This window comes from Talpa occidentalis, unplaced genomic scaffold, assembly GCF_014898055.3.
Source record: "Talpa occidentalis isolate TD23 unplaced genomic scaffold, MPIMG_talOcc4v2.1 talOcc4.4, whole genome shotgun sequence".
Lineage (NCBI taxonomy): Eukaryota > Metazoa > Chordata > Mammalia > Eulipotyphla > Talpidae > Talpa > Talpa occidentalis.
Genome location: NW_023604295.1, coordinates 121,971,446 through 121,996,472, shown reverse-complemented (window position 1 = coordinate 121,996,472; position 25,027 = coordinate 121,971,446). Strand labels below are relative to the sequence as shown.

The following is a 25,027-nucleotide window of genomic DNA, read 5'->3' as shown; positions in this document are numbered from 1 at the left end:
TGCTGGTTCCTAAGTTTCTTAGGCTGGGTATCTAAGACACAGACTTGCAAAGCAGAGAATATATTATTTAGAGACAGCATGATTCCTTCTGTTTTGCAGCTCAAAGCTTGATGGATTCCTGTAATTGCAAAGTTTCATAGATACATCAGTCCTAAAGCTATTCTGAAATATATAACCCCAAACTTTTATAGGTCAAATTATTTATTTTACAGTGATTTTCGCAGTGCCAGATCAAATAAACCAAATCATTTGTTTGCTTCAAGTGCTTGCAGAGAATTCACAAAGTATATTTCACATTTCAAAAGATTTCTTGTTATCAAAACAACATTTCCAAAACACCTCAAATACATAAGCTAAGCTCCTGGCAGCTGCAAAGAGACAATTTGCTTTTTTTTTTTTTAAATTTATAAATCAGTTACTTGGAAGTCTATCATGGTTTGAAATGATGTGTACAAGTGTTTGTAAGTCCTATAAAACATATTTCAAATATGCAGCCACGGTGGTTAAAAATTGTTTAATTGTTTTTCTGGACTTTCAGCAGGCATGATATCTAGTATAGAGTGAAATTAGTAATTGGATTCTGTAGCCAAGGACTTTGAGAAACAGATTATACTGACTAGGAACATCATTGACAAATCTTTAGTGGGGAAGACAGGTAGAAAGATCAACTTCCCCTCTCATAGCTGGGGTTCAGACATATCTGGGCATCTGGCAGACCATTGGGTGGTTGCTCAGATATCCAGGTCTGGTGGTGCTAAGAACTCTTCTTGGGAATGCCTCACAAAATGAAAAAAAAACCCTTCTTGGAGGGATGCAGACATTTTGAGAACTGAAGGAGTAATTTGTTGCTAACCCTATTCATGGTTTGATAGTTGACCCAAGTAAGAGAAAGCGTTTCAGATAAAATAGAAATATCTATTTTGCTGCAATATTGGAAACATAGTTTCTCATTGGGAATCATAAAACCCTACTCTGGGGCCTTTCCACCAAAGGGTAACATCAAGGAGAAAGACAGGCATCTGCCCCATCCTGCCAGGCAGTCACATGAAATTAGAGGGCTAAGGATTGTGACTCATGCAGCTTTGGGGTTGGTAGACAGACTGCCTTCAGCAGGGTAGGGTGGACAGTGGAGCCTGTTCCTGCAACCTCCATGATAGTAGCCCCAGAGCTTGCTGGGTCAGTGTGAAGGAGGTGGACACAGTCATAGCATGCTGTACCTGGAAGCTTGGAAAGAAGAGCAGCAGGACTTGTGGACTAGATACCTCAGGTAAGACACCCCGGGGACTCCAAGAAATATTTGGTATGGGAGCATGTCTTGGGGGGTGTGCTCAACTTTAGCTTGTGTGGGGGGGAGTGTGATGGTAAATGTGGACCCAGATACTCATGGGTCCATCCACAAAATGACAGAATAGAGTCAACCTCAATAGTGGAGTCTTCTATGGAATCAACCTCTCTCTGTAAAACAATCTTAAAAAAAGGATTGAAATGAGCTCTCAGCAAAATCCAGGTGTTTGAGCAAGCTATATGACACTGGAAATTCTCCAGGATGCCCAAGACCCACAAAAGGGGTAAAAAAAAAGGAAAGGAGGCATTCATTCTCCATGGGCACCTAGCCATTATGGGACACCCAAACTGTCCCCCCAAAAGCTGGCCAACATCAGTCTGGAAGCCCAGACACCCCCAGGTCAGCAAACCAGACCTTAGCACCAGCTGCCAGCTCCACAGGAATGGACGGGACTCTATTTTTCCTTATTTTTACTTTTTTTCCCCCTCTGAGGGGCCACAGTTCAAAAGTAAACACCTGAGGGGAGACGCATCCTACTTAGCCCTCTGGCACCACCAGAGGCCATAAACACCAGCTGCCACCACTGCTAGAGTGGAGAGAAGCCTGAGACTCAAAGCAAACTCTTTTTCTTTTTCCTTTGTAAGCCACAATCTTGAAACATCAATGTGCCAGACACACCACTCAGCTGGCCCACGACTCCAAACAACCCAGGCCATGACTAGAGCTTTTCATTGCAGGGCCTTACATCAGCTGTTTCAGCTATAGCAGGAAGTGCATCCCTCAGCCTGCTGCAGCCGCCAGTAGACAAGACCACAGCCGGACCCTTGTGGCTCCAGGCCCTACATCAGGGAACTTTGGATACCCAAAATGGTCTGGTTGACAGAAGCCACAGGAGCTCCCGCTCCCACCCAGCGGCCACAGCCACCCAGGGAGCATGCAGATCCATCCACACCCGCTAAGAGCATGTTCACAATGTTGTCTGGAGTGTTTTATTCAACCTTTTCTTGATTTTTCCCTCTACATTTATTTTCTTAAATCATTGTTCATTTTTGTACAGTAATTGGTTTCTCCCCTCAGGTGTAGTCCCCACAGTTCTCCAACCATTAAATCCAACTCCAACTGTGATCCATCACCACAGTCCCTTATGCTCTTCCATCCCCTGTTTTGACCCCTCTCACTCTCCCTCCCTGCTATATGCCACAGATCTACGGTCCGTCAGCTTGCAAGTTTTGTCTTTCTTTCTTTTCGACCTTTTCTTCAGAAATTTCTTGCTTTGGGAAGCCAGAGGAAGAAGAGGTTTTTCCATCTTCCATCAACAGTTGTGGGAAACACTCCCCTCAGTACAGAACAGATAGCTGGACAAGATGAGCAGGTGCATGGAAGACCCAGTTCTCCAAATAAAGAGGTGGAAGGAAGCTTACAACTCATTTAGAGTCCAAATGATTCATCTCAGTTCAGCAAAGAAACACAGACTTGACCACTTCAAGTAACCTTGCCTATGTTCAGCCAACTAGCAGCACAGCTTACACATCTCCGAGTTCTAGGTCTCCCTTTCCACAAACCATAACCATTTCCTGAAAATACTTTTTTTAAAGTATGTGTTATCTTTAAAATTTCCTACTCATAGCGCCAACTTTATATGAAACAACAAACTTTTGTTTTCTATGGAAATACTTCTAAACAACTCCTCAGGTTCAGCCTTTGACCATACCTTGCAAAATGCTCTTTACTATGACCTCCGTGTGATCAGCCAGGAGCTCCGCCTTGGTAATTGCCGCCAGGGACAGGTAGTTGGACATATTCCTGCAGAGCTCTTTGCTGCCTCTTTGGAGGAATTTCACTGCAATGGGGATAGCTAATGCCATCACAGGGGGGCGGTTGTAATTCTGAGGAAATAGAAGAAGGCAGCAAGTAATAAGTGGCTTGTTATTTATTCATTTACCCATTCATTCAAAAAATTTTGATTGAGCTGTGTTCACTGCACAGTTGTGAAAACACAGGCCCTGCCCTGTTTTCATTGTATTGGGGAACTCTGTTCTTTTTAGGGAGACCTAAAAGCAACAGTTAAAGCCAGGTGAATGGAGCTTATGACTCGCAAAGTTCAGGGCACTAAGGGATCAAAGAAGTATCTAATCTAATCTGGGGGTGTCAAGAAAGGCTTCCTGGGGGAGAGGATGTGAGAGATCTAATGGGTGAACAGGAGATCACTGGATGATAGAAGGACAGGAGTAATCAAAGCAAAGGCACATGGGAAGGCTTGAAAATGAGCGCTCACTTCAGATCATTAGAGCAGAAGTAAGAAGTAGTCACCTTTCTCTAGCTATTGAAGGTAAGAAAGCTTGGGCATTTGGGAAACTGAAAATAGTTTCATATCCCTGCAGTGTGGTACATCTGGGAGGTGAGGATGGGGTAAGAGAAAGGACTAGAGGTAACAGAGGGCTGTTTGGCATGCCATGCAAAGAAGTTTGGGAGTGATCATGAGGTTGATTAGGAGTTATTGATGGAAGGAATGGCTCACCAGATTTACTGTGTATTTGAGAAAATAAGCCAAGGAATGATGACTAAGATGCTTTCTAATTACGTCTTAAAAAATAAAGTTTCAGTTAATTCGATTTGGAAGAAAAATTAACGTAAGAATAAAAGTCAATGGAATTTTGGATTCTAAAATAATTATTTTCTGGATTTACTTTGTGATTGAACATAAATATAGAATAGCATTATCAGCATTTAATTACCAAGTTAGGGAATACTATTGAGAAAATGCAACTCTTTTCTTAAAAATGAGTGGTACATTTTTGTTACCATCATTTGTTTTGACTCTCAGCCTCACCCCCAGACTTGCTATAAAGCAAAAGTTTCACAGAGCACAGCACACTTGTAGAGCTCACTTCAGATTATTAGAGCAGAACTAAGCAGTGGTCACCTTTCTCTAGCTGTTCATGTGAAAATATACCTTATCTTTCCACCCACAGATGATCTCCTTTAATGGTCCCCTCTTCCAGCAATTATGAGTTTATGGTAATTGTTCAATATACTTCTGTCAAATTGAATAACTAATGAAGAAAATGCAAACCACTTGTGTAGCTGTCATGGGAATCTATTGTGTGGGAAGTTATCTGATGGAAAAGTCAGACCTTGAGATTTTAATCTCTGCTCTGGTGTGTTATCAAGGAGCTGTCAGTCAACCTCTCTAGGTCTCACCTGTAAATGTCATTATTAGTATCTTTTTCCAGATCAAATACTCTCTGATACAAGAACCCCAAAGCAGACATGGCACTAGTGGCCTGGGACAGGGGACTTACTGTGTCACAGCAGGACTAGAGATCTCCTTGAAGAGAGAGATAAGTCGTAATTACCATCTAGTTAGAGTGATCACTATCTAGCTTTGCCTGCATCAAATTGGGAAATTAAAGGAAAACCTAAAATGGTGGACAAGAATAATGTAACAGAAACTACTACCACCAATAGCCACCTGTCCCTTTTCCCTTTTGTGATGTATTTTCTAAATTACTGAGATATACCCACCCAGTTAAATGTCACACTTCACAGTCTTCTTTGTAATTGAATGTGGGGGCCATATTGACCAAGGGATGGAATATGTCCAATTTCTAAGTTATTATTACTATGAAGTGACTGACCTCTTTTTCCCTTTCTTCCTCTAATGTTGGTAGGAATGAATGCACGCTAACAAAGACTGGAGCAGTCATCTTAGACCATGAGTCAGGATTTGTGACACCAAAAACTTACCATATGCACTCTGAACTGATTATCCATGACTTATTAGATGAGAGACAAAGTTCTATGCTGTTCAACTGACTGTTAAATCTAGATCTTTGTTATAGCAGCTGAGCATGTATCCTGATTAATACAAGGCAAAGTTGGGATGTCTTTCATTCTCCACCATTATGTCAACCCTTTTGAAATCTGACCCTATTCCACAACAAATCACATGCTTACACAGCAGTTCCACTAGCAAGGTCTCTGTCCTATCCCTTCTTATAGTGACAGTTCCTAATTTCATTTAACTCTCAGGACCCTGTTCCTCAACCAGACCTCTGACCCCAGGCTTTGCTTTATCTAGATCATCTCCCCTCATGGTGGTTTTGCTGGTCCTGGATTGGACCGGCTGTTACTAATGTAAAGAACAATGAGCCCTCCCTGGAGACCGGCTGTTCCCTTTCCCTTCAGTTTTACAAGTCTGGGCATGTGCTTGATGAAGCCAAGGGATATTTGGATCCACTGAGGCTACCTTTCAAAAGGCTGGTCCATAACCAGGCATGCAGATTGATTCACCCCCAGAGAGGGGTTTTCCTGGGTCATACCTGGGGTAATTCTTTCACATTATCAGAATTCCAGGAGTCACATTGTGAGCCAGAATATTTACTCATGGACAGAAAGATCAGATCAGCACAAAGAAGCTCCCAAGGGATGTTTCATCCAGGTCATGGTGAAATCTGACTAAAGTAACATTCCTGCCCTTCAGTCAAATCCCCATCTCTGATGACTGGAACTTTCTTTCCATCACATTCAGTCTCTGCACCCTCACAATGCTGGATATATACACCAAAATAATGACCCCACACTGAGCATCCTCCTTTTGCATCCTCCCACATACTTTCAGACATGTGGGATTTAGGAAGGCCAGTTGATTTTCCCATTATAATCATATTCTATTCCTGTTTCCTTGAAGTTACATTCAAGTCACTTCAATCAAAGCTCTGGATATTTCCCAACCCCTACCCCCATGCCCCAAGTTTCACCTATTCCATCTCTTGGTTGCCTTTATAGACAGTTAATCTCTCCATTATGTATAGATTTTTGTTAGTTTAGTTTTTAGATGATATATCTTTGTCTCTGTTGTGTTAAAACCCATGTTTTGAGACTAGAACACAATTACAGAATTCTTTTCATGCTTGTATTTGTCTTCAATTAAAGGACTCTGTCTCCAAGCACATTTACCTGTAACTTGCTGAGAAACCACAGATGTAGGCCTCAGGATGTCCCAATCAAGTAATCCTTGATAATTGCAAATATAGATAGGCACAGGGTAAGATCAATGGGAGTCAGTATTGCCAACAACTGATGTTTTCAACTTGGGGTAATTCTTGCACCAACAATGAAGGAACAGGCTTTCTTAACCAGTTCAATTATATTCCCTCCACAGTAATTTTAGCTGCTCTGGAAGAAAATGGTGGGCAGCTATTGAAGTCTTTGAAGTTTGGTTCCAAGTGAAATGTATATAATTTTAAAGGGTAAAATGTCATTATTCAAAAAAAAAAAAAAAAACACCCAAAAATTTAACACAATCAATTTTGTTTTCCTCCCACATAATGTCATTTGAAAATCTTTCCAATGACAGGAGAAGTAAAACATTAAGCAAAGAGCATAATTTATATAGACACCAAGGAATTGCCACCAAAAGCTCGGAATCTCTAAACCCTGTCTAGACAGATACATTTCCACTGGCACTGCTGACAGCAACAGGATGCGTGCAGGGCTGGGAGGCCAACATGAAGCCAGAGACACATGGATTCTGTGGACTTGACAGGTCCCATACACTCTCCTTCCAACTGCTGACCTTTGCTCTCAAGTGAATCAAAAGCAGTTGCTAATGCAGTCGATCTCAGGCCCTAGCCATTATTTTATCTCTAGGATTATTTGGATCAGAGGGCTGCTAATGGCATTCAGGCAGAGAAAATCCTATGATTACTCGTACAAATAAACTACTTTAACAGCAGCTGTTAAGCCAGAGCCTGTGGTCGACCTTGTCGCTCAGTGCAGACGTGAGCTTGTTGGTGCTCATATCGTCTTACACACACTCAGTGACCAGGGAGCAAATTCAGTGAAGTGCAGCATGGAAATAAAGACTTGCTCACAGGGACAGTTCTATCTAGCTGTAGATGTAAAACAAGAGGGCTTTGTTCTATGGATGCCAGGAATTATATTTCTTAACTAGATTAGCACCAGTTTGAGCTTTGGGTGGAAATTTTCTTTTTGAAAATGTACTTTGGGAATGTTTCCCAGTGTTTTAAAACTAAAAGGAATAAAGCTAAGTAGAAGAGATAATCTATCTGAGGTGATGGCAACTAAAAAAGCTCTTTGGCTCTCAGGTCTTGGATTCAACTAAGAGCCATAAAAAAGCAATCTCAAGAAACATTAAATATTATTCATTAAAGTAGCCATTTTATGGTTATTTATCCTGCATCATGGATCAAATAATCAAACTGATTTTGGATTTACATATAAAATGCTTGCCTATAAATATAAGATACTTACATATAAAATACAAATATAAAACTTCTATTTATATATAAATAGCAGTGGGGCTATATATAAAATCTAAATGGCATGGACACCTAAGTCTTCCCCAGATATTTTTTGACAGGCAGTAAGGGAGTTGGTCTCCGGAATAGTGAGGGGTATGTGTCCTAGTTTTCATCCATTTCAGACCACTGTCTGTGTGACACTGAGAAACAGTGGGGTCCACTCCAGGGAGAAACAAAGCTATTGTGAACCCCAGAGGGGTTTTCTGGAGCTATTTGTTCATTCATTGATTCATTCAACAAATGTTATTTTGAGTGTCTACTATGTGACATTCACTGTTGTAGGCACTAGGAAATATGTCAGTGAATAAAACAGAAAATCTATTTTGGGAAGAGGAGGCAGGCAGTGAACAATGGCCATAATAAATAAATAAATAAATAAATAAATAAATAAATAAATAAATACCTTGTTAGAAGGTGTTGGGTGATATTTTAAAATCTTCTGCAGATGAAGATAATGATAGTACCAACCAGAGTCAATATTCATGCAGAGCCTCATGTGTCCTAAATATTTTCTATTATTCATAGTCTATTTATATAATCCTTATATCAAACTTATAAGACAACTACTCTTTTTATTTGTATTTCACAAATAAGGAAATTAAGGCACAGGAATATTAGGGTGCCCAAGGTCACAGTGCAGGTAAATGGTAGAGCTGGGGTTGCCTATTGAATAAACTTTTAGATCAAAATAACCTGTCCTGCATTTAAGAGTTACCAAGGCAATGCTCTCAGAATAGCACAAGCCCCTCTGCATGAATGCAAGTCAGGAGCAGATTTTTGAATCTTTATACAACATTAACTGGGGAAGAAGAAATAAAATTGAAGTGTAGAATCAGGAAAATGGGCAGTGGGTCCTTCTATAAAAAGAGAAAAAGAGAGATTGGCCAGTATTTAAAAAAAAAAAAAAGAGAGAGAGAAAAAAAGATACTTTCTGCTTTTCCAAGAGTAGATTTTTTTTTAAAGCTGAGTTTGTTTTTTTTTAAAGATTTATTTATTTATACAAGCACTGGGTACAGTCAGAAGCGCGGGAGGGTGGGAGAATTCACCAGAGCCAGAGCAGGCAGAACAGACAGACTGACAAAATACACTGCTGAGGGGAGCAGCGGGCATGGAAGGAGAGGTCTGCCAGGCCATGTGGGACCCTCGCTGGTGGCTGGGGATCGAACTGGTGCTGCAGAGGCTGTGGGCAGCTTTGCAGCCCAGCGCTCAACCGCTGTGCCACCGGGGAGGCCCCCAAGCGTAGATTTGGAGATTATTTCTATTCCTTCTACCTTCTCTCAGGCAACACACTTTGGCTACCTCCTTATACAGGAATCAACAGTGTCAACAAAGATGGAAGAAGAGATAATCACAGAGTTTACTTGGCAACAGCTCAGCCAAAAGTTTGGTCAAAAAGAGACTATAACTGGGCCTCCCTGGTGGCGCAGGTGGTTGAGTGCCGCGCTAAAAAGCTGTCTGCAGCCTCTGCAGTGTGGGTTCGATCCCGGCCGGCCAGCGAGAATCCCACATGGCACAGCAGACCTCTCCTGTCTCACCTGCTGCTCCCCTCAGCAGTGTATTTCAGTCTGTCTGCCTGTTTTGTTCCCCGCTCTGTCTCTGGTGAATCCTCTCACCCTCCTGCACATCTGGCCTGTACCAGATTGTCACTAGTTGTCACTATGTTGTCACTAGTAGAGTGAAGATAAAACCAGGCATTGGGTCACAATATCATAATGGTTGACCTATAAATTATCTGGAATTTCATACTAGCTACATCAGTAACTACAACCTCCTTGAAGTGCATTTTAATTGTGCTCAACTCTTTCTAGGTTTGGATCAATCCTAGAATGTAATGTGTCTTGTGGGGGTTTTCATCCTTTTCAGAATTTTTCTGGGGGCAGAAAAATATGCATTGGCCAATTCCACATCAAAATCTGGCCAGAGGAAGTTAGAAGCTGTGGTTTGAAATAGGTACTTTCAGATGGTGGCTAGACCACAAAATGAAAGTGCCTTTATCAAAAAGAAGATGTTTTTCATGAGGAGTAAGCATTCTTATCCCCGTTTGACAGATGGTAGAACCGAGGCTTAAGAAGATAAAATAACTTGCCAATCTTTCATATACATAAGACCAAGAATATTTTATTCTAAGGCCATTAAGCTTTAAAGCTATGCTATTTTACCTCTTAGCATCTCCTGAGGAAGAGAGAATTTCAGACTGGAAGGTGATCTGAGAAATGATCTTGTTCATCCTTGGTTTTATAGGTTAAAGATTGAAAGGTTGGTCTAAGGATAAGGGGCAGGTTGTAGAAGTGTATTATTTAAGGCAATAAAGCCAAAGGGTATAAACACTTGTACTGACTATTTTGAAAAAGTAGAAGGTGAATTCGGTTTTATGAATGTTTCCTTAAGGTACATATAGCAAGCTCATAAATGTAAGGATCAAGAAAAGATATGGTTTATTATCCTTAAGAGGATGTCCTTATTCAGTAAGAGAAATAGAAATGGTTAACTGAAAAGGTTTTTGAGTATTGATTGAAAAAGGAAATCAAGGTGAAAAAAAAAAATAACAAAAGGTGTGTGTGTGTGTGTGTAAACTTATTTGACTTGAAACAGCAGTGAGTAGGCCAGAAAAAAAGTATCAAGTAAAATGACCAGGTGTGGGAACCAGTAAGGCCCCAGTTCAATTAAATAGTGTGATGCCAGGACTGTTTATATTGGAAAAGGGGTAGGGAGGGAATGAATTTTTTTTTTGGTTTAAGATAAATATGCCAAGTTGTTGATTTAAAAGATGATCTACTATTTCATTTCACTGAAAATAAAAAGATGATCTACTATTTTATTTTACTGAAAAATAACAATAACTGAGTCATCTGAATTTCTACATGGTTCCCACAAGAACCTAAATTATATGTAGGCTAAAATCATCTTTTTAATATTTACTACAAGCCAAAAAGTTCCCCTTAAAATTTAATGAAAGCCAAACACCAAATTTGTGACCATAGCTTTGCCTTTGGTTCTTGGGTCTGACTTTCTGGGGACATGCCCCCAGGGGTGGTCTGGACAAATTGCTGCATTTTGCTGAAGGGCAAATTTGCCATTAGGGCTTCCTGCCTTCCATTATGGTATCTCTGCCTTCTCAGAGGGCAGACCATGGACACTGTGTCCACATTGCCCTACGGACTGGAGTCACCTACTCTGTAACTTGCTTGTCTCTCTTAACCAAGAGGCCCGTCCTGTAGGCCTTTTTTTCTGTCCCTTTCCCAAATATCAAGGCTTGTTCTAGGGACGCTTTTCTCAGTAAACTTACAAACTCACTTACATTGAGTCACTGATCAGCAGTAAACTTAGCATTTTTATTTCTCAGATGCATTTGATTCTCCCCATCCACTTCAGCTGTAGTGGGAGACATAAACCCAGATGGAAACTTCCCTTTATGTTAGAATCTTGGGCATTTGGAAGGGCATCTGCTTATAATTCTATGACTTTGGTCTTTGGTCTAATTTCACAAATACAGACTTTTGTACAAGTGGTTGTGTCTGCTTTTGTTATAGGGCAAAGCCCGATATAAAATGGGGTTGCCTGACTGTGGGTCCTCACCTGTGCGCTTAGAGGGGACTTATTAATGCTAAGCTGCAGACACACACAAAAGGTTGATTTACAAGGGAAGGGGAAATGGGAAATGAATAACTCAGGGAGAAAAAGAGGGAGATAAGTTCGTAAATGCGTCCTACCTGTTCCTCTGACCTGGAATCCCAATGACCCGCTGTGCTGGCAAAAACCTAGCATACCTCGTGGCCAAGCCAGCGACCCCCGGCCACATGGCCCGTTAAAATACCCAAACAGAGAACCTAGTTGCTTAACTCCACCCTCAGGTCCTCGCAACCTTCCCTTTGGTGATCATGGGATTTGTAGTTCCCAGTGTCATGGGGGTGGAGTCCATAAAGCCTGTATGTAGTTTGCTCAGGACATCCTTTCTGCCTATCACTTGGAATATCCTTTCACCCCAACTTTGTTCATTGCTCATGAACATTTCTATTTAAAACATTTCCTGGCTCTCTAGAACTATGTTAACACAGGAGTTTCTACTTACATGAGAATGCCAAGCATCTAAAATGTGACTACTCCAAAGTAAGATGAGTTAAAGCACACTGGATATATATATAAGACTCAGTATAAATAAAAAGTAAAACATCTCAATTTTTGGTGAGTGAAGTCAGCATCGTGGTGGCCTAAAGTGTTTGCTCTATTTCTGCCCTTTAATCTACAAGTAATACATCAACTATGGATCATCATACAAGGATACCAGAGATCCACACATTGGTGTTAATGAAGTTGACTGGACTGGATCTCATGGAGGCAGTAGAGTCAAGAGAAGCAGAGACAGCCCAGCCATTAGCCTGACCAAAGGCCCCAGTGAGGGGAGGCCAGACATAGATGCCCACACCTCCAACCCAGTGAATCTCAAGGTAGTAGAGGTGAGGCAGGCCATATGGGCCAGCACTCAGAGAGTAAAACTGAGAGTGTGTGACTATAGCTGCCCTTGCCTCTTCCCGCTGCAATGGCACCTCTGCTCCCAGCTGCACTGACAGCCAAGGTTCAGGCCCAGGATCCCGAGGATGGGTGGTAGCAGTGGGGCTCTGTACAAAAAAATAGGCCACCCCCTGCACATGCATGGCAGTGGCTAAAGCCCTCCCCATCTCCTCCCGCCCCACCTATGCAGCTAACACCTGAGCGCGGTAACCGCGTCCACCATCCCTGGGTCACCAGCTGGGATGCACACAGCCATGCTGAGAGTGGAAACAGAGTCAGCCTAGAGACATCTTTGGGGCAACAGCAAGGGAAATAAAAGCAAACATGAACTAAGAGGACAATGTCAAACTACACATTTTTCTGCACAGCAAATGAAACCATCAAATGGAAAGGTAACTCACTGAATGGAAGGATATTTAAAAATCATACATCGAGTAAGGGGTTAATATCCCAAATATGTAACGAATAGAAATATCATATGATTCAATTATTGGGTATTTGTCTGAGGAATGCAAAAATGCTAATTTGAAGAGATATATGCAATCTGTGATCAATGAAGCACTATTGTCAATAGTCAAGATTTGGAAACAACCTAAATGTCCATCCATAGATGAATGATAAAGAAGCTATGTATAAACAAAGAAGCTATGTATATATTAAGAAAGAATACCACTCAGCTATATAAAGAGATGAAATCTTGAGAATATAATATAAAGTGAAATAAGTCAGAGAGATACTATAGGATTTTGCTTGTGTGGAAGATAAATAAAACAAATGAACAAACAAAACAAAACAAACTCTTAAATTACAATAAAGAAATAGTGGTTACCAAAGGGAAGGGGGAAGGAAGGTGGGTAAGTTGGGGTAAGGGGTCAATTATGTGATGCAGGATGGAAACTAGACTTTCAGGGGTACACACAGTGTGGTCTACGCAGATGTCAAGTTCCAGTGTTGTATACCTGAACCCTAAATAGTGTTACTTCAATCGATATTTAAAAACACACAATAAAATCTCATTAATTTTCATGTTAATTAAACACGTTCATAATGATGTGTTATCTATATTTGGTTAAGTTAAAATATAATATAAAAATCAATTTCATGTTTCTTTGCATTTCATTTTAATATGGCTACTGGAAAACTGTAAGTTACATAAAGGGCTTCCACCTCTCTGGAGTCTAGCAAATGGTTTTGTTTTTTAAAAAAGATTTATTTTTATTTATTTATGCATATGAGAGCTAGGGTATAGTCCAGAGGTGCAGGGGGTGAGAGGATTCACCAGAGTGGGGAGCATAACAGGTGGATGTAGTGAGATTCATTGCTGAGGGGAGCATGGGCGAGACAAGAGCGGTCTTCTGAATCATATGTGGGTTAGCTCCCTGGCCGGGTTCGAACTCATGTTGCAAGTGGCTGGCAAAAGCTTGATAGCATTGAGATGTTAATCCCTGCACCACCACGGAGGTCCTAGCCAATGGTTTTGAAATCACAAGGGGGAGCGGAAGAGTCAGATGATTTGTGAGTATGTGTCTGAGTGGCACTTTGTAATGGAATTATCTGTGTGTCTCCGGTATGTCACTAGCACATTCAAGATAAACAGTGAAAAACCGATGTATTAAGTCTGTTATATCCAAATAGCTTCAATCTCCCATCTTTCCTCTCCTCTCCTCTCCCTAAGCCTGGGGGCAAAGGAAAAAGAGTGTGGTGGTGTATGTAGAGACTTTCAGCTGGCAGGTCCCTGGACTGAGCAGATAAAATGGAATATGCTGCAGTTAAGCATAGGCAACTGGGAGAAAAATCAAAGAAGGAAGGAAGCCAATATTTGCTGCCACACGTGATGAGAATTTCCTGAACTGGGGTCCATGGAAGCACATCTCAGAGGGGTTTGTAAATGTTGTGTTGGGGATGGAAAGGGAAAGGAAATTCCATGGCCAAATCAGATTGGAAAATGCTGTATGAAAAAAGTTAACCAGCTTTCTTTGCTGTAGAACTTTCCAGACTTTTAAATATGCTCTCAAACCTTATGACAACTCAAAAGAGAAAAACTGAATTCAGTGTTTCCTAATTTGACCAGAGGTGAGGAATACCTGTCAACATCTCAGCATTTACTGATTGGTAAAATTTGTTGTAGACAATGTTATTTCATCTGGGTTTTACAGGGAGGAAACTGTGGATTAGGAAGTTTAGTGATTTGCCCAACATTTCAATCTTACATAATTGGTTCATGGCTGAGATGAAATTCCAAATTTATGTTTAAGCCAGAGGAAGGAATTTAAACATGGCCAGAACAGGCAAATATTAACACAAAAACTTACAGTAACTATAGAAACACACTTAAAGAATTTCATTACTTGTCTCCACACAGTCCAAGCACAGCACCCCCAAGTTCAGATTCCACTCCCTCTTTGCTCTCCCTGGCTGAAAATAGTCTCCCTTTTGGAATTTTCCAGTATTCCTCATTTAGATCTTGGCACACATTGTGTTATTTTTAATATGTGTGTATCTTATCTCTCCAAATAGATTAGAACTGGCTGAGGTATTACTTTGGATTACTCACAGTGTGCATTTCATTCAATGGGGCTTGAAAGACCCTTCTCAGTTTTTTAATTACCAACATGTCCAGCTTGGCTATTAATGGTTTGTGGTGTCTTTTTACAATATCTAAATGCTACAGAAACATTAACACCATGTGTTTACCTGAGCTGCCAAACCTATATCAAATAGCACGAAGCTGAGCATGACATACCTGTAAAATGCAACTCATGATATCAGATGCGATTTTTGCATGGGGAGTGTCTTCCTCTCTCCCAGAGGCTCTGAGGTTGTGTTCCAGGCAGGAATCCCAGAGCTCCACCAGGGCGTTCGCGTGCTTTTCAATAGATTCTGTCTCTCTGATGGCAGTTGTGATTCTTGTAATACAGATTTCAACCACTGCCTGGTCATTGTTATTGGTTTGGTAATCCTATATGGAAAAAAAAAATCATGTTAATACTCTGGAAAGTTCTCCTTCAAAGGAACAACAATATACTAACTCCATCGTTTAGCAAATGGGTGTGCTACACTGGGTGCCGTGGAATGAGGCTGTACAATAAAATACAATACTGGCTTCTTCCTTGGAGATCAGAATGTTGTTGGTCAAGGCAGGTATGCAAACGTGCTAAAATGGAGCAGGGCTCTGCTGTACCTGACACAGAGCTAGCAGGGAGAGTTCAAAAGAGCTTAATTATTCACTTAAAAGTGGGTTTAATCTTCAGGGTACTTCAGTTTCTAAGTCCATTACAGGATGGGGTTTACTTTTTCCTCTGCCTTCTCAGTTTTATGATTTCCTCTCATAAGCTTCTACTCTCCTTCTGTATACAATAGAACCCCACATTATAATTCAAGTACCAAACCCATTTTGTCTTTCCTCAACCACATTTCCCTCCACTCCTTTAGCTGAATTCTCCCTCTATCACCTAATCATCTTTGAGAGACAGAATGCGAACCCTCCAAACATCTGACTGGGGAAAAAGGACATTACCCTAATTGGAAAGTTGTTCTGACTTGTGAATGCTACATGACAAACTGAAGGAAACCTAGATTAGAGAAGTGTTGGAGGCCTCACTCCACCTTGTGCTCACCATGAGACAGGAATTGAGGGGGCTTTTCTGTCCAGCTGCAGAGTCTAGTCTGTCCATCCTTTTTTATTTTTACTATTACAACTAATGCTGCAGTGACCTCTTATGCATGAAGCCCTCTCCACACTGTAATTATTTATAGCCTAGATTCTCCGAAGTAGAAATTGCTGAGACAAAGAACAGGAACACTCCCAAGGCTCAGGATACATGCTGCCAAACTATATTCTAGAAAGGCCTACTGATTTATACAACCATCAATTGGGTGAAACCATGGCTCACCATTGAACTTTTACAAAAACAGAGTATTTTTTATTTTTGCTAATTTGATCAATAAAAAATGGTATCTTATTACTATTTTTCTTGGATTTCTTTGATCAGAAATAAGGTTGAATATTTTCATGCGTTTATTGACTAACTATATATCTTCTTTTGGGAATTAACAATTGAGTCTTATATCTATTATTCCTTAGATGACTTTTTTTTAAAGATTTATTTATTTATTTATTTATTTATTTATTTATTTATTTATTTATTTATTTATTCATTCATTTATTTATTTATTTATACAAGCACTGGATACAGTCAGAAGTGCAGGAGGGTCAGAGAATTCACCAGAGCCAGAGTGGGGAGCAGAGCAGGCAGAAGGACTGCAGTACACTGCTGAGGGGAGCAGCGGGCAGCAGGAGAGGTCTGCACGCCATGCAGGACCCTCCTCAGGTGTCCGGGGAGCAGCCGGGGATTGAACTGGTGCTGCAGAGGCTGCAGGCAGCTTCGCAACCCAGTTCTCAACCGCTGCGCCATCAGGGGAGGCCCTCCTTAGAGGACTTTATGTTTGTTTGTTTTCTTGGTCCTTCTTTGCTCTAAAGACTTTTTTATTAACAATTATTCCACTCCTAGAAATCTACCCAAAGGGCATAAAAACATTAATTCATAAGGACACCTGCACTCCTATGTTTATTGCAACACTATTTACAACAGGTAAGAAATGGAAACAACATAAATGCCCCAAAATAGATGACTGAATCAAGAAGATGTGGTATATATAAATGCAATGGAATACTATTCAGCAATCAAAAAAGATAAACTCATGCCATTCACAGCAACTTGGATGGAGCTAGAAAGGATTATGCTCAGTGAAGTAAATCAGAAGGAAAGAGAAAAATATCGGATGATTTCTCTTAAAGGAGGAATATAGGGGAACCAAATAAGGGATCAAGAAAAAAAAACAATAACCAAAAAAAAAAATTGCAGACAACCATAAATCAGAAACATTCTGTAAGGGAGGGAGAGAAAGAGGGATCAAAATAGGGGAGAGAAGGTGCTCTGGCTCTGGTGAATTCTCTCACCCTCCCGCGCTTCTGACTGTACCCAGTGCTTGTATAAATAAATAAAAATAAATCTTAAAAAAAAAATAGGGGAGAGAAGAGCACAAGGGACTATGATGATGGTTCACAGGTGAATTGGTGGTACAAATTTTATGGGGATTATACCTAAAAGGAGAAAGCATACAAGCATACACTGTACAGAAATGAACTATGATGTAAAATATATAAAAAAGATATAAAGTCAAAATTTGACATGCTGTTCCCAAATATGTATTCATGTTTCATATTATTACTGCTTTTTGATGCTATTTATAGACATGTTTTTAGATGGCCAAGTCTATAGATCTTTTGGGATTTCATTATTTTTCCTTATTTTAATTGGATATTTAAGTTGTTAAATAATTTTTTTGAAAGGGCAATTTATGGACATTGTGCAAAAATTCAAAAGATGCCCTCCAAAATAAGAGTTTGTAGTGCAAAGTTGGCTTCTCACCCCAGACCCCTCCCCCAGCAAAGCATGCTCATCAACATCTCATGAATTTCAGAGGTTCTTGAAGCACATGTCAATAGCCATTGCTATACACTCACTTCTTTCTCTGTGATTCCTTTAACAGATTTTTTTCTAAAGATATATTTATTTATAGAAGCACTGGGTACAGTCAGAAGCGCGGGAGGGTGAGAGAATTCACCAGAGCCAGAGCAGGGAACAGAACATGCAAACTGATGAAATGCACTGCTGAGGAGAGCAGTGGGTGCAACGGAGAGGTCTGTGTGCCATAACAGATTTTTTTTTTTAATCTCAAATTTTCCTTATTCAAAGTCAATAGAAACTTACCTGTACTTTTTCAAGTTTAAAGTTTTTAGACAAAACATTTACCTTTAGTATTTTAGAATTTTTTTTAAAGATTTATTTATTTATGCATACAAGAACTGGGGTATAAGCCAGAGGTTTGGGGGGTGAGAGGATTCACCAGAGACAGAGTGGGGAACAGAACAGGCAGACTGACCAAAGTACACGACTGAGGGGAGTAGTGGACGAGTCAGGAGAGGTCTGCTGTGCCATGTGTTTTGCTCCCTGGCCAGCTGGGGATCGAACTTCTGTTGCAGTGGCTGTGGACAGCTTCATAGGCTGTGTCTTAACCCCTTGCACCACCAGGGAGGCCCAGAAATTATTTTTTTAAAACCATTCACTTTAGCTTTTAAATCTGTCTGGTACTTATGGAGGTAAGAGAGGGGTATATTTTCTTCTGAATAACTATACTAATTTTTGTATCATTTTTATAAAACAATTCATTTCCAGTAATGGTTTTATACGTCAGGCTCTATTCCCAGGCTGTCTTTTCTGTTTTGCCTGTTCTATTTTTCAACTCTTTTATAGTGCTATTTTTGCCATTTTTTAAAATCAAATTAACTGCACAAAATTTTAAAGGTTTTCCCAGTGTATTTTATGTCTTTGGTATTGCTGTTAAAAAAAACCCTGTTTTTTAATTCACTGGTGCTTTAAATTAGCTATTGCTAATTAATCAATTTACAGCTATTTTGTGTTTATTTTGTTCTCAGGTGTGTAGCTCAATGCTTCTTCTTTTTTTTTTTTTTAGATTTATTTATTTATATATACAACCACTGGGTACAGTCAGAAGCACGGGAGGGTGAGAGAATTCACCAGAGCCAGAGCGGGGAACAGAATAAGCAGACTGATGAAATACACTGCTGAGGGGAGCAGCGGGCCCGGCAGGAGAGGTCTGCCATGCCATGTAGGACCCTCGCCGGCAGCCGGGATGGAACCGGTGCTGCAGAGGCTCAGGGCAGCTTCGCAGCCCAGCGCTCAACCGCTGCGCCACCAGGGGAGTTCCACTCAATGCTTCTTAACTATGACAATTTTTACATCATTCTCTTGAGTTTTCTAGAAAGATTTTTGTATTGTATCTATACCATATGTATGTGTATATATAATTGTGTGTGTATGTGTGTATGTCATGATTTATCTGTTAGAATTTCCTGTTATTTCACATAAAAGTGAGAAGAGTAAGAATGCTGATTCAGTTCTTGGTTTTAATTCTTATTTTTATATAAAATTTTATGTTCAAAATCAAGAAAGTACTGCAAATGTTTTAAATCATATAGGATATATCCCTTTCTTCCTATTTTCAAGTTCATATATTTGTTTTAATTTTTTTAAATACCTTCTCAGCACTTGGGAGATAACCAAGCATTTTTTTCTTAGTCAGTTAATGGATGTCAAGTATTTCATCATGGTATAGAATGAAATTCCAAGATATTAATCTATCTCTGCATTTGGAGAATGTGGAGACTTTTAATGCATTTTCTTTTCATTTCTTCCTTTGTTGGTGAGTATATTATGTCTTTTAATGCCTCATATTTATTACTAGTGCCAGAACAAAGTACTATGATGCAGCAATTAGGATCTTCTGGAGCAAAGTTGTAGAGAAAAAGTAGAACATGAAAGACCAAGAAAAAAAAATGATGCCAGCTTCTCAAAAATCTCTGCAGCAAGGGAAAAGCCAGAACAATTCTTAGAGAAGAAAAGTAATACAGAACACTTTTGGGTGAACATCATCTTCAGACACTGCCCTTGTAAACTGTAGTTACTTATAATGGCATCATTTCAAATCCAAAGTCACATCTTACTGGTTATTTTTATGTAACAAAGATAAACATAAAGGTAGTTAGAATAGAGAACCAATGCTATAGATAGAAGGAAGTCTGCATTCCAGTTGTAAAGGCTAAGATGGTTAATATGATCGACATAATCCTTTTTCTCTGGACTCTCTGGACTAAAGAAAAGGAGGTAATGGTGTACCACATTGCTTATAGAATTTGTGTGCATAGTAGCTATTCAGCAAATGTTCATTGGTTTTAGTTGAATAGACAGTCCTCAAAGAAAGACATTTTTGGGGGGTATTAAATTTTCAAAATCTTTTGGAATCAATGAATCAATCTTAATTTAAAATTCCATTTTAAAAATAGGAAATAAATTAAAAAGTTTTCCTCTCCCCTTGTTCATTTGTTTTCCACAAAGTAATTACTTTCTTGTGTATTTCCAAAAATTGTTCAAACATAGTCAAGCAAATATATGTACATATATGTAGACATACATGATACACACATACACACAGGTGCACATACACAATTCCCTTCCTCACTTTACATACAATGGCATCATAACAGACATACAAGTCTGCCCCTTGTTTTTATAAACTTCACATTGAATCTTAGAGACATTTTCATACTAACATATTGAGTTTTCTCATTCACTTTTATGGCAGTATCCACTATAAGGATGCACCATAATATAATTAATGCCCCTTCTGAACATTTAGGGAGTTTCCAACCTTTGGAATTACAAAAAATGCTGCAACAAAAAACCTCTTATGCAAATTATTTCATGTGTCAAGGGGCATTTTTGGCCCTTCTGTTTTTAGAACAAATTCCTAGAAATGGAAATTTTTTAGTATCTGTAGGTCAGTCTCCTTTTATTAGTTATTCTTCTGCTTTAGATGTTTTTCCTGATTGCTTTTACTATTACTGCTGCTACAACTACTGCTAATAGTATCACACCACTACACTACAGGACTATGGGATCAGCTTGTCTAGTTTCAAAAGAGAATTCTGATGGTGCTTTTATTAAAATATTTTGATTAACATAGGTAATGCTGATATATATGTGATGCTGAGTTTCCTAGGCAAGAACAGCAATTACATGCCTTTCTATTTTTCAAGACCATTTTGTGTCCCTCAGAAAGATTTTAGTCTAGAGCATGCACATTTCTCCATGTAGGTTTTTTTTGTATATCTAGGTATTCAATCTTTTTGCAGGCATTCTTAATTGGCTCTTTTGCCTACTATTTCTATGATGTGGTTGTTATATGAAATTTACCAGTTTGGTAAATGTGTCAGTATTTCTAGATTCTGTCAGCATTCTGACTTATACATTCTAGTTTATACTTCTAGATTTTGCATTTGGATGACATCGGTTTTATGACATTGGTCAGATTATGACATCAAGTTTCCAGACCTGAGACTGAGACTTGAAATGGGAGGTAAACTGATCTTTCCTTATCATAGTCCCCTCTTTCTCATGGGAAACTATAAGGGCTCTTGGATGCTTGTCTAGGAGAGGAGCAGAGATAAGACCTGATACCTATCTTCATACCTTTAAAGTTTTTCTTGTAGAAACAGAGGTCAGTCTCATTTTATTGCTGGGGCAAAGAACAGGACAAAGAACATGGATAGAAAATACAAAGAACAAGATTGCATCTAGCCACAAGAACAGAATGTAATGCAGAAGGGCAATTCTATCTTTTTAGAAAGAATTAATCTCTAAGAACAAGAATCATTTCAGTAATAATGAAACTTGAACTGGCTTTTAAAGGAATGGAAAGAGAGAGGAATTCCACACACACATATATAACTGGGATTGAGTGGCAAATTTAAAAATTGGATTGATCCTATTGGTCCTCTAAAAACATTCTTTTCATTCTGCCACCCATCTGCTCCATGCCCCTTACAGCTGGACTAATGGAAGGAGTGACATGTGATAGAAGCTTGCAGATGAAAAACAGAAGTCCTTGCTCTCTGGATCTGCTAGTCTGGTGAGATGCTACTTGGAGGCTCACAGGAGGGGCAGTGCTCCTGATGACAACCTTTAGTGGTTAAAAGTGGGGACACACAACAGAACTCAGCAGTCCTAAAATTCTAAATTTGACATCTGTGAGACAAGCAATTGATGAAGGAAACAAAACAATTCACTGACACTAGTGACCTCTAGTGGAAAAAGTCTTTACATATCTGTGGAGGAATATCCATGTTTTATATATGTTAGTTATATATATATATATATATATATTCCATACACTATATATTCCATTAGATTAGATGAAAATCAGTGACATATTCAGCGAATTTATTTCCACTGAAGTGTGATGGAAAGGGCTGCTGAAATAGCACACCCATCCTACACAGAAAGTAGAAATGGCCCAGGAATATTTTGTGTTTTGAATCAGACTTAGCTGATTGATATTCTGGGGGATAAAGTGGACATACAATTGCTGGCAGAGACATTGCCTGAGAAAAGAAGAGTGTTTAGGAAGTGACTTCACTGGTCACTGGGGGCACTGGCATGTTAATGGCAGTTGGCATGAGAACAAGCTGACAGCTTGAGGAGGAAGCAGGCTGGGTGCTGGTATGCCAATTATACATCTCTTCGTTACAACATGGAAGAAAGCTGTTATCAGTGAAATATGTACACATTTGCTAATTCAGTATTTTATGCCTCGAGTTCTATCTCTTTCCTCTGCCTGGTTGGTGTTTGTGCCAAGTGTTGGCAAATGCTGTTGATCTGGGAGGGCATGAGAGCATGCTGGGTGGCCCTGGCCTCTGAAATGGGACCAGTCTTGTGAAGAATTCAAAGAAGACCAAGAAGGCCCAGAGTGAAGCAGGCTGGGCATTTCCCATCCACCTGCTTTGGGAAGTGCTTTCAGTGTATGCAATCATGACATTGAGGATAAGCAGAGGAATAAGAAAGTTGACAGAGACTTTAAATGTGTCTGTCAGACTGGGGGCTAATAGTGGGTGACATGGATAAAGCACGGATGGTAGAAAAAGGATCAAGGGAGAGATTTAAAGAAAAAAAAAAAAGACAGCCAGACAATATAGAAGCAAACAGAATCAGGGTTATCAAGTCCTGGGCAACTGTCAGTTCTGGCAGCAGTGTGATTCCTGTCCTTGTCTCATGTTACCTTCAAGGCAGGAGACATCATCCTGCCTTCTTTCATTATTCAGTCCCCACTGCACACCTGCCTTGTTTACTGATGCTATTGTACTACTTGGCAAGTCTGCTTTTCCCTGGATTTGCTCCCTCTCTTTTTCATGTCATTTCAAGGATGAAGAAACATCCCTTAGAGAAGCCTTTTGTGGGACTCCCACTCAGGTCTGCAATTTCTAGAATTCTAGGGATGGACAAAAGTTTCCCTCCCAAGTCAATGACTTTTCTGGTGCTTTTTCTTAGATACCACATAAACTACAGAGCAGAGTCTAGAGAGACTGATAAAAGTGGTCCTACCTCTTCCCCCTTTAGAGATCCTTCCCCCTACAGATTTGATAGAGAACAGGTCATTTCAGGTGGGTAGTTTGAGAACTAGTTTACTTACAGAAGATGAGCTAATGATTTTAATTTGCTCCAAAGCTTCTGTCAGACTGTCTTCAATCTCAGAATCATCTAAGGAGAAGAGGTCACCGGCTCGTGAAAGATCTTTTTGTCCCAAAACTAGTCTGAAAAGCTGATGCATGATGAGGCGGTTGAGAATCAGTCTGCTTTCTAGAGGCCCAAGGCCATGCCTTTCCGCTATCAGCGTTCAGCAGGGCAGAAGCATGCAGCAGGAGGTGTGGGGCGTCTTCCTTGAAAGGTCATTTTTCTCCAGAAGTCTTCCCTGACACCCTCTACAAGAGATGACACAATATGGTCCTGAGTAGAAGGCAGGAGCTCAGAATATAAACTTGGTGCCCAGCAGAGAGAACAGGCATTTGGAAATGGGTCTAGAGGACCGGTCTTGTTTGAGGATCACATGACGTCTTTCCTTAGTGCTGTCTCAAAATGACCTGTCAGAAGTTATTAGATTTCTCCAGAATTTAATCTGAACTTCAACAAGCAACTTACTTGCCACATTTGTTTTTCTTCTGTTTTCTCTTTTCTATAACCTTCTCTTGTCCATGCCACAAGAAAACAAGTGGACAAGTAACCAGTATGCACAATACTTGCTAGGCTTTCCCTAAACAGATCCCCATGGAGACCAAACAGAAAGGGGAATGAAAAGAAAGAGAAAATACCGGAAATAGCTTGTAGGCCTGGTTTCTGCTTTCCTCCTGAATGTGGACACCTGGGCTTATCTTCTGAGCTACTTTCTTTGGTATATTGACTACAGAAGCTCACCTGGAGCTCAGGTCAGAGGTGATATCAGCATCTGCCCGTTCTTAGGAGCTCCCTAAACAGGTGGCAAAGAGTAAAGGGTTCTGCCTCTGAGTTGGGCTAGATCAAGCCCTCCCGAATGTGAGCATGAACTTAAGCACTGAACTTGAAGGCAATGAACTTGATATCATGGCAATATAGCTAAAAAGGAAGGGCTTCGGAATCTGGCAATCCTTCCACTATTGCCACAGTTGAAATAATAAAATCCCACTGTACTTCTTAATTAATAGCCTACAGAGAATAGGGCGATGGCACAAATTAAATATCTGATTATTCTTATCACCTCCCTTCTGGGCCTAATAAAATCACAGCCCATTTGCACTGCAGAGACCTCGAGATCACTTCTTGGCCAAGAAGGTTTAATGACAGCCCCAGGTCCCATGGCAGCTGTGGCCACTGTTCTGGCTTCAGGTCTGTGAGTTTCTCCTGTGGTTGACAGTAGAGTGGGCTCACCTTTTATAAAAGCAGTCATTTGGAAATCTTCATTGAGTAGCAGGCAACATGCACAGGTAACATACAAATGCAGCTACATGCTCAGAGAATAGGAATGGAGAGCCATTCGTTAACATAAACAATAGCATGTGCTCCTCAGAACGAGGGTGAAAGGCAGAGTCTGCTGATCCCTTGGGGTTCTAAGACCTCCCCTCTGATTGATCACTGGAAGGGACATCTCTGCACTGCATGTAATTTTAATTTAAAGGCACATGCTCTCCATATAGCATGGTCCCTAAACACATGCCAAATACTTCATCAGGTACTTAATTGAAGAAGTTATCAGTAGTTTGCAAATGGTGCAACTCATAGGTCACTGATGGGGTTGCAAGGGTAGTATTGCCAATAGGCAACCTTTGCATTTTCTGCCAGCTTTAGAAAAATGACACCCAATAATTACTTTTCTTGTCTATGTGCCAGACATGCTTCTAGAAGTTTTGTAAACATTAACTTATTTCATCTTCATGATAACAGTATGAGAATATTTCACT

The 25,027-nt window shown here is 40.0% G+C and overlaps 1 protein-coding gene across 5 annotated transcripts in view; it reads right to left on the bottom strand.

The window, feature by feature from the left end:
• VEPH1 (ventricular zone expressed PH domain containing 1) overlaps window positions 1-25,027 on the bottom strand; it is a 176,495-nt gene that overhangs the window by 145,058 nt on the left and 6,410 nt on the right. For 3 of the 5 annotated variants that reach the window (XM_037526225.1, XM_037526227.1, XM_037526224.1), the window contains exons 2-4: window positions 23,230-23,518; window positions 14,864-15,079; window positions 2,997-3,171 (exon numbers count right to left, since the gene is read on the bottom strand). In XM_037526225.1, the coding sequence (XP_037382122.1) occupies window positions 2,997-3,171; window positions 14,864-15,079; window positions 23,230-23,367 (529 nt within the window). In that variant the 5' untranslated portion in view covers window positions 23,368-23,518. Of the gene's footprint in view, window positions 1-2,996; window positions 3,172-11,321; window positions 11,380-14,863; window positions 15,080-23,229; window positions 23,519-25,027 lie in introns of those variants that run through there. The other 2 variants (XM_037526226.1, XM_054700980.1) reach the window with 2 other exon arrangements.